Source organism: Octopus bimaculoides, chromosome 4 (genome assembly GCF_001194135.2).
Source record: "Octopus bimaculoides isolate UCB-OBI-ISO-001 chromosome 4, ASM119413v2, whole genome shotgun sequence".
Lineage (NCBI taxonomy): Eukaryota > Metazoa > Mollusca > Cephalopoda > Octopoda > Octopodidae > Octopus > Octopus bimaculoides.
Genome location: NC_068984.1, coordinates 118,742,066 through 118,753,127, shown reverse-complemented (window position 1 = coordinate 118,753,127; position 11,062 = coordinate 118,742,066). Strand labels below are relative to the sequence as shown.

The 11,062-nt window shown below is 36.6% G+C and overlaps 1 protein-coding gene across 4 annotated transcripts in view; it reads left to right on the top strand.

The window, feature by feature from the left end:
* Window positions 1–11,062, top strand: part of LOC106868836 (multiple C2 and transmembrane domain-containing protein 1) — a 288,695-nt gene that overhangs the window by 123,514 nt on the left and 154,119 nt on the right. For 3 of the 4 annotated variants that reach the window (XM_052967390.1, XM_052967388.1, XM_014914262.2), the window contains exon 2: window positions 7,523–7,983. In XM_052967390.1, the coding sequence (XP_052823350.1) occupies window positions 7,523–7,983 (461 nt within the window). Of the gene's footprint in view, window positions 1–5,034; window positions 5,460–7,522; window positions 7,984–11,062 lie in introns of those variants that run through there. The other variant, XM_052967389.1, reaches the window with a different exon arrangement.

The following is an 11,062-nucleotide window of genomic DNA, read 5'->3' as shown; positions in this document are numbered from 1 at the left end:
AATTTTCATTTCAGGTTGATTTATAATATATGAAATATTCTATTTGATGAATGCTGTTAACCTCTTTTGATCCCAACCTGCATGAAACCACCCCTGGTATTCTGGTGCTTATTTTAGCAATCTCTGTGTGTCACACCACTAAGTTACAAGACATTAACACAGACTCCATGCATGATTGTATACACATCACTAGTGTAGCTGGGGTGGTGGTAGCATGCGCAGTCCGTCCCTGGGCGGCACTTTTAAAGAGGTGGCACTTTTCATCCTGTAGTAGGCTACAAGCCAGAATAGATTAGTATGGTATAAGCCAGAATAGATCAGAATAGAAATAGTATGGTATGTGATAATTCCCGATATTATAAAAGAAAAACTACTGGAAATGCAAGGCTTTTGGGTCTGCTGTAGGTAATATGTGCTTTTTGTAGGATCTGGGGATGGCAATTGGAAGGGCTGCCCTGGTCGGCACACACTCTAGCTATGCTGATAATACACACACATGTGTGTACACGTACACACACACACACACACACACACACAAAGGGTTGCTGTATGTGTTTCATCTACCAATATCACTCACAAGGCATTATTCAGCCTGGAGCTAAAACTAAATAAAGTAGACAATATTTAGTTGAGATACCACAGTGGGACTGAACACCAGCCCATATGACTGCAAACCTAACTTCTTAACCACTCCGCCATGTCTGTGAAATATAAAAACAAGAATAAACAAGTAACTGGTGTTTTCTTTACTTTTTGCTCGATAAACAGAAGAAATATTAAGTCAGTATTGACATTCATGCATTTTATGAGATGAAAGCATTAACGAGTGAATTAAAATCCTTTTACCAGGTCATGAAACTAGATTGTGAGTATGTCAATAAAAAAACTTCACATGATCACTTCACTTGCTAGTCATAGCAGTCAAATCTCTCTTGAATTACACTCTCTGTTATAAATTTTTCATTTTTTTTTTTAATGTAAGTCATTATTGTATAATGTAGTTTGTGATAAACTATGTCTGAAAAGGTGAGATGGTCACCTCTAGAATGACTTTGGTCATAGTTCTGCTTCATCTAGGCTGACCTGTGGTTAAACAATAACCGAGAAATAGAAAATGGATTTGGCTCATTGAAAGTTTGTTCTCTCTTCCATGACACTTGTTATATTCATTCATGGGTGTGTGCATGTGTGTGTTGTGTGTGTGTGTGTGCAGGGATGTGAGTGGTGCATGTGTGTGTGCATGCACATGTGTGTGTGTGTATGCATTTGTGTGTATTGTGTGTGTGTGTGTGTGTGTGTGTGTGTGTGTGTGCATGTGTGTGTCTGTCTACATTGACATCTTTTGAAAAGTGGAGTCCGTGTTCATTCCCTCTAACTTAGTGTGTGTGAGTATGTACACGCACACACAGACACACTCACACATGCATGCACACAGCTGCAGCAGCTGGCTGCACACTGCAATTATTTAGTAGTCATCAAATGCACATATATACTTGAGATTTACTTATGTGTTACACTATAAGCAAAAGGTTACAATTTAGTATTGTTCATCTCTCTCTTTTTTTTCTTTTCTCTTTTTTTTTTTACACCGCTAGCAATAAAGCAATAGAATTCCACATCACAAATCTCTAACACAAGTCAAGTAATGTGAGTGACTTGGCTGTTGTATGCAACAGACTTAACCACTGCAGGGGTTATTACTCTGAGAAGAAAGTTTACTGAATATAGTTTATTTAAACATTTGTAAACTAGGAGACAGAGATATATTTTGATTTTAAATGTTTGTATTCTTTTAATACATCATCAAATATAAATGACTACCTGTTTTTTTTATTATAAAAGACTACCTGTCTTTTATAGTGTCTGCTATGATGCATGATATGAGGCTAAGCTTTCAGCCTGAGGATAACTTCCTCCCATCCATCTTGGTGGCTCTGAAAAGGGTTATGGGTGCTGCCCTGCCTCCTAAGTTATTATAAAGAAAAGGTGAATAATCATTGTCATCATCCTAAGCCTCATCATCATCATAAGCATCATCATTATCATTACAGGCATCATCATTTAATGTCTGCTTTCTATGCTGGCATAGGTGGGATGGTTCGATTGAAGCTGACAAGCCAGGGATGCTTTGGACTCAATTATCTGCTTTGGTATGGTTTTTGTGACTGCTGGATGCCCTTCCTAATATCAACTACTTTACAGAGTCTACTGGGTGCTTCTTTTTATGGCACTGGCAACTAAATTGTAAGACAAGACCCCTTGATATAGTGGAGGTGCAATATTGGGAGAGGTGTCTTTGTGCCAGGTGTAGAGATGCTAAAATATGATAGAGGGGATGGAACAAGTGTTTTGCTATAGACAAGAACAAGAAAGGAAGAAAGGATTGTTGAGATGGGTAAAAGAAGTAAAGTTAAAAGTTACCTTCTCAAGCCATGCTGACTCAGAAGGGCTGGTTTCCTGGTTTCATGGCATATATTCTGCACCTGGATGGGATGCTGGTCCATCGCAGGATTACTCACTTTTACCAGCTGAGTGGACAGGAGCAATGTGAAATGAAGTGTTTTGCACAAGAGCACAATGCACTACCCAGTCTAGAAATCAAAACCACAATCTTACGATCATGAGTCCAATACCCTAACCACTAAGGCATGTGCCACCACATGATAGGGATGAGGTATAACGGTGTACCCTCAAGGTACGAGAAGGTGAATAAAGAGAGAATAGGGACAAAGAATCAAGGATGGCTGGCTGGGTAAGTTCACAAGAATGTGAAAAAAGAGTGACGTGGTAGAGATGAGAATGGAGGTGAATTCAGTGAATGCTGAACGTAGGCTTAATTTGATTCATCAGACCTGCTGAAGTCAGTATTATCTTTCCTCCTTTTTTGAGGTCAATAAAGTAAGAAGTCAACATTGCTAAGAGTGTCAGTCAAATATTAAGGTTGGTACTTGTTTCTCAAAATTGGTTTTGCTGTGCTGGGAGTAGCAAAGTGACTGTAATGACAGAAAAGTTAGGAGACCTTATTGACAAAATAAAAAAATCTCCAGAGAACTTGAAAATTCCTGAGACTAAACAATATCACATATGATTCATTGACTGATGATTTATCAATCTGGAAGATGGTGTTTTTTTTTTCCAGAGTATAAGGTTAATTGAAAGCTCTTGAAAGTGAATGATCACAAATATGTAATTCCAATTTACTCCATAAACAAATATGGTGGTTGACTGGCTGAAGTATTGATATCAAGGAGAATGTTCTATTATATTCATTCCAGTTTGCTGCATTCTGAGTTCAAACCACCCTTTCACTACCCCACTGAGTTCAACTTGCCTTTCATCCTTTCAGGATCGATAAAATAAAGTACCAGTCAAATACTGTGATATTGACTAATCATCTTTCCCTAATAAGTGCTGGCTTCATACCTAAATGAGGAACAATTCTTCTTGTAAAGTCCTGCTCATTGGACATCATTGAGGCAAGTCAAAGAAATCATCATCATCATCATGACAGTGAGCTGGCAGAAGCGACATTTCTTCAGGCTTTATATTCTGAGTTCAAATTCTGCTGAGGTTGACTTTACCTTTCATCCATTCTGGGTCAATTAATTAAGTACCAGTTGAATACTGGAGGTCAGTGTTATTGGCTGGTTATTGCCCCTAAAATTCCAGGCCTTGTGCCTATAGTAGAAAGGATTATTTCTATTATTAATATTATTAATTCTGCTTTATATATTGAGTACTTTTCCATATGCATGTACATAGCAACATGCACACATGCCAAATTGCAGCGTAATGGCAGACAAGCAAAACACATACATTGAGCATGCGTGTTCAATGACATTTACTACACTAGTACTACTTCTAATGCATATTTGAATTTATCCTTATGTACGCATCATCTGGGCATACCTGCAAATGCTTTTTTTTTTTACACTATTTACTTATATTCATGGACGGGTGATTCAGCTTGCCTCTGATTCAATTCAAGTTTGTGATGTTGATATGCCACAAAAATGGTGAAATATCTATGTTCATCACTCCTGAAAGGGATTTGGAGTGAGTTTCTTGCTTGTTTTTGACTTTCAGGTGTTGTAACACCTAGCACTTTGATTGAGTCATCTCCACTGCACCAATGAGTAAAAGAATAAAAGAAGTAAGTTAATAACAAATATCTATTTCTGTTATCATCACCATGACGACATAATAATATCAGCATTGATCACAGTTTACTGAATATGACATGGCAATGATGGGATCTCATTGTGGTTCTTTGACTTATGAAAAATAGCAGCCAAATCTTCTTCTCACACACCCTACTATAAAACACACATGCACACCCTACTCTAAAACACACACACACACACACACACACACACACAAGAAAACAAGACATATTGGATAATCTAGTCTTAGGTATACTTGTAAAACAACGGGATGGTCATGGCAAGATTGTCTTTGATATAAGTTAGGTTAATCAGGGCTGACTTAAGATCTTAACGCTTTAGCATTTAAACCAGCTGTATCTGAGACCAAATGTTCTACCTCCTTTATATTTAAACTAGCCAGATCTAGTCTCTCACACCTACCTTACAATGTAATTCTAAAAATAAACAATCACACCATCAAAATCTCAAAGCTACAAAAATAATGCATGGTTAATTCAAAACAATATGAATAAATAATGCATTACATTTGACAGAATCATCTGAATGTTGAAGAGTTAAACAATAACCGGCAAGTTATCGTGGCCAGTATCCAGGGGAAAATATGATATACATTTCATCAACCACCCCACATCATAACATTTATGGATTGATTCAAACTTCCTTTATATAGTAATTGCATTGCACTACAGATAGACAGTTTCTCTATCTCTTAGTATTTTGTTGCTTTTACTTTTTATTTCACCATTTTACTTGCTTGGTTTACTAAACACTATTCACAAACACCTGCTACCTTTCAGTCTTGTTAGTAAATGTTGTGTTTCCCACAATAGTGTGATCTATTTTTTTTCCTTTCATTTCACTTTGGATCAGTGTACAGCACCAGCTCATTGATTATCTAAATCTTCTTCCCTGATGCTTCTCTCACACTGCTTCAAAATCAATTGTTATTTTTTCTTGGTTGTATGCTTCATGCTATTTAAAGTGATGTACTATATCCCACTCTCTGCTAACGTTTTATAATAACTTTTCCACCCTGCCATTAATAATAGTAGTAGTAGTAGTAGTTAGGGTTGTTCTGGCATGGATTTTACAGTTGGGCTGTCATTTTAATATCAATCAAACAGCTGTATATTTATGGATAAATACAATATTTTACCAAGCACACAATACAATAATTTTAGATGAATTTGTCTCAAGATACATTATAAGTTAGTAATCATCTTAACTGTTGTATAACTGAATATTTTTTTTTATCAATGAAGAACATAAACGGAAAGTGCCTTAAGACAAAAGGTAAGATCCTTCTGAGTCATTTTCTGAATCTAAGTTGAGACAATTTCAACTTCAGTTACTTACATTGTAAAAAGTTTTAACTATGAACTTCACAACTCATTTCCTTTCTCTTAAAATATTAGGCTTTGTGCATTGTCCAAAAAAAAAAAAAAAAAAAAAAAATGCAAGGAAGATGAATAACACAGTTTTATAAATCATCTTTCATTTTGAGTTGGAGCCACAATTCATTTGATTTACGAGGTGGGTGCTGAAAAGTTCCTCACTTTGGCTAAAAGAAAATACAAGAGGATCAGTTAATTATTATTTTATTTAACATATTCCCCTTTCAGATTCACACACTTATTGCAGCTATCTTCCAGTTTTTCTAAGGCCTGTAAAAGTACTTGGAAGGTTGGGCTTCCAACCAGGCCTTTCATGATACTCTTAAAACCAGGATCTTTTCAGCACCCCCTATCACTAATACTTTTCCAAAAACTTATGGAATTTTAACTCTTACTTCTCTTATACCAAAACAAGGAAGTCAGCTCTATAAGTACTAAAAGAGAAGGGTGGGCAGCTTTCAGTGTAGAGAACTTAAATAGTTGTTTCAAAGTTTCGTGGTTCATATTTCAGAGTTCAAATGTGGTTAGTGTCAGTTTAGCCATTCATCTCCCTGGGGTCAGTAAAATAAATGCCATGTACTTTACTGAAGTAAAAAAAATTAATATTATCACCTCCGTTGTGTACAGTGAAAGAAATATACTATAAATGACATATTATATGCTATAAAAGTTACCGTGTGGTAACTTTTGTGTTATAAAAGTAGTATTTAAAGCTGATACTTTTAAAATTTTATTCTTTCTCATCTATTTTAAAGTTGCAGTATTTAGTTCTAATCTGGATATTGTTTCCAGAACATTTTTTTAACATTTGTTATTTTTATTTTTTTATTTTTTATTCTGATTTTTTAAAAAAATACATTTTTCTATCATTTATTTCTAAAAATATATTTGCAGTTGTACAGTTCTAAGAGATACACTGAGAAAAATGTAATTGAATTTAGTGTTAACAAATCTAGTTTAACAATAAATAAATAAGCACAGACATGGTTGTTGGCTGTGTGGTTAAGAACCTCACTTTGCAACCATGTGGTTTCAAGTTCATTCCCTGTAGTTTTTTTGGGCATCTTCTACTATAGCCCTAGGCCAACCAGTACAATGTAAGCAAACCTGGTAGATGGAAACTGTGCGGAAGCCTGTTGCATATATGTATGTTTGTGTGTGATTTTGTTTGCCTCCACCACCACCTGACAACCAATGTTGGTTTGTTTATGTCCCTGTAATTTAGTGGTTCAGTAAAAGAGATTGATAGAATAAGTACCAGACTTTAAATAAGAATAAATAAGAGTGACTGCGTGGTAAGAAGCTTGCTTCCCAACCATATTTTTCTGGGTTCAGTCCCACTGCATGGCACCTTGGGCAAGTGTTTCTACTATAACCTCAGGTTGACCAAAGCATTGTAAGTGGATTTGGTAGATGGCAACTGAAAGAAGCCCATTGTATGTATATATACATGTTTATATATATATTTGTGTATATATACGTGTCTGTCTTTGTGTCTGTGCTGCCCCCCCCCTCCGATCATCACTTGGCAATGGGTGTTGATGTGTTTAGGCTCCTGTAACTTAGTGGTTTGGCAAAAGTAGCTGATAGAATAAGTACTTGGCTTAAAAAAAAAAGAAGTATTGGAGTTGATTCATTTGACTAAAAATTCTTCCAGGCAGTGCCCAAGCATGGCCATAGTTTAATGACTGAAGCAAGTAAAAAATAGAAGAGTGGTTGGCGTTAGGAAGAGCATCCAGGTGTAGAAACTCTGCCAAATCAGATTGGAGCCTGGTGTAGCCATCTGGTTTCACCAGTCCTCAGTCAAATCGTCCAACCCATGCTAGCATGGAAAGCGGACGTTAAACGACGGAGATGATGATGATGATATAAGCTGTTTGTGTGTCTCTGTATATTTGATAAACGATGTGTTTAATTATTAATTAAATCATATACTCTGATGGTGTGTTTTATTGTTTGCAGGACCAAAAAAAAAGAAAGAAAAGGGGAGAAAAGCTAAAAGTTCTGGAGATCTAAGCAAAGATGAAACACTTTCACCAACTGCATCTCCGCCAACTGTTAGTCGCCGGAAAAAGCTGTGGGATAGTTTTCGAAAATCCACTGAAAGGATACGTGGGAAGAGTCGAGAACGCAAAGGCATCAAAAGTGAAGTTGAAAACCTCTGTGGAAGTCAACCGAATATTTTTACCACATCAAACCTGAATAGGAATTCTCCGGACTATGATGTTCTTTTTGCACCTGTTGAGTTGCAGCACAGAATCATGCAATTAAACGGAGAACATAGTCATAGTGACCCGTCACTAACTCCTCAAATAGCAGACCTACAACAGGATACTTTGCTTCAACAGATACAGTCTGATAGTCAAGATATTGACATAGACAGTGAAATATCTGTGGTTGAAAATACCATCCCTTCCATACAGGTAAGAAACTTTTATTAGAAACCTTTGTCAGAAGCATGTGCTATGATTATTTTATTTTTGTGTTTGGCTTGTGGGATTCTTGATGTGAAATCATGTGTTGAAACAGATTTTGTTGTAAACTGGGACGGTCACTGTGTCAATAATAAACACATGTGCTAGTTCTCTTTTACTCTTTTACTTGTTTCAGTCATTTGACTGTGGCCATGCTGGAGCACCACCTTTAGTCGAGCAAATCGACCCCAGGACTTATTCTTTTGATGCCTAGTACTTATTCTATCAGTCTTTCTTGCCGAACCACTAAATTACGGGGACATAAACACACCAGTATCAGTTGTCAAGCGATGTTGGGGGGGGGGGACAAACACAGACACACAAACATATACACACATATACATATATATATATATATATATATATATATATATATATATATATATATATACATATATATACACATATATATGACGGGCTTCTTTCAGTTTCCGTCTACCAAATCCACTCACAAGGGTTTGGTCAAGGTGCCATGCAGTGGGAATGAACCCAGAACCATGTGGTTGGTAAGCAAGCTACTTACCACACAGCCACTCCTGTGCCTATAACTTCTTCTATTTAACTTCCTTTATTATTATTAGTCGACTAAGCAGTGGAATCGTTAGCTTGCCAGATAGAATGCTTAGTGGCATTTCATCTGTCTTCATGTTTTGAGTTCAAATTTTGCCAAGGTTGACTTTACCTTTCATCCTTTTTACCCTCTCTCCTGAAAATGCCATCCTTTTGCCAAAATTTGAAACCATTATTATTAGCCAACTAAGGTGGCTGAATTGTTAGCCTACCGGACAAAATGCTTAGCAACATTTCATGTATCTTCATGTTCTGAGTTCAAATTCCACCAAGGTTGACTTTGCCTTTTGTCCTCTGAGGGTTGATAAAATGAGTATGAGATGAGTACTGGGGTTAATGTAATTGAATATCCTCTTCACCTAAAATTTTATAAATCAATTAGTTACCCATTCAACTAATTAACTCAGTGATTGCTTGATTAATTATTCAGTCAATCAGTCGACCAATCAGCTAAGCTTATCAGACCAGGTGATAAGATGGCATGTTACTGATGAGATTGCGAAAGGCAATGAAAGGACTTTGATGAACTTAGATGATTGATTGATTGACTGAATGATTAATCAAACAGTCGATTAATTAAATAGTTGAATGGTTAACTAGTTGACTAATGATAATAGTTTCAAATTTTGGCACAAGGCCAGCAATTTCAGGAGAGGGTGTAAGTCACTTACACCAGCTGATACCTATTTTATCGACCCCCAAAAGGATGAAAGGCAAAGTTGACCTCAGTGGAATTTGAACACAGAATGGAAAGATGGATGAAATGCCGCTAAGCATTTTGCCTGGCATGCTAAAAGTTCTTCATTCTTTTAACATGGGTTGTTTTATTTAATTTTAGAGCAATATTAGAGATTTTATCAAATTTCTGTAAATGCTCAGTAATTGTGTGAAATTTTACAGAGCAGTATTTATCCTGATACTTATTCAGTTAAAGGTCTTTAAGAATCCTTTCATGTGAATTTATTTTCATTACAGTGGAGGCGCAATGGCCCAGTGGTTAGGGCAGTGGACTCGCGGTCATAGGATCGCAGTTTCGATTCCCAGACCGGGTGTTGTGAGTGTTTATTGAGCGAAAACACCTAAAAGCTCCACGAGGCTCTGGCAAGGGATGGTGGCGAACCCTGCTGTACTCTTCCACCACAACTTTCTCTCACTCTTATTTCCTGTTTCTGTTGTGCCTGTAATTCAAAGGGTCAGCCTTGTCACGCTGTGTCACACTGAATATCCCCAAGAACTACATTAAGGGTACACGTGTCTGTGGAGTGCTCAGCCACTTGCACGTTAATTTCACAAATCTTTGTAAGCAAAAGGCTCATTCATATGGTGCCATTTATTTCTAGTTTTCCATAGAAACATGTCCAAACTGTTTGTTATTTGATAGACAAGAAGATCATTACTTCACTTAGGAAGAAGTAGGGTTTGATACAGGAAGGGGTATCTGGCCATAGAAAACTCTGCCTCAGTGTTCTCTCATCTGACCCATACAAACATAGAAATATAGACATTTAAATGCTGATGGTGATGATGACAAAGATGGTGAGGAAAAGGAGGAGGACTGACAAAATGTGAATCTAGAAAAATGTCATAAAACTCTTTCATGAATTAGTAATGTATAGACACCCCTTTAACTATATAATTTCCATTTTTTTGTTCCCAACATATTTTGAGAAAATGAGAATACTATACTAAATTGAATTAGTTAACTGCAAACTGGAACTAGAATATGCAGGTAGTTTAAATGCTTGTGAATTCAATTTATGTTGCTAAGTAATTTCTTAAAAAAGATTGGTGAATGAAGCCTATTTTCACAACACATTTTGTTATTAACCAATGCTAAGAGTTTATTACTAAACCGCAGCAGCAAACTTGGATTTAAAAAAAAAACACAAACAAACCAAAAATTTATAATATGCTTTCTTCCTAATACTGTAGTAGAATTAGGACTTCTTAAGCCAATTTTCAAGGATTTGCATTGCGTAAATGTTTGAATGAGATAACTTAAATTATAATCATATGGAATGTCTCTAAGACATTTTGTAACTCACAGGAAAAGAATTTAGAAGAATATCTTATTATAAGAGAAGGTTTTACTCTCAGGTTTGATTTTGATAGGATGCCTTAAACAATGGGCTGAGTGAAGTCTGCTTGAGGAAATATTAGTAGAGATTTTTGGCAGACGGGGGTGGGGGAGAGAACTCCTACCTAGTAGATTTCCAGGTAGTGGATAGGAGCAGAGTCATTTTAAGAATTGCCTTGGCACCTCAATGGTCAAGGGGTTTCAATTCTAATCTGTGTATGTTGTGGTTTGTTCTCTAAATAAATACTATAGGGTGGAGGCGCAATGGCCCAGTGGTTAGGGCAGCGGACTCGCGGTCGTAGGATCGCGGTTTCAATTCCCAGACCGGTTGTTGTGAGTGTTTATTGAGCGAAAACACCTAATGCTCCACGAGGCTCCGGC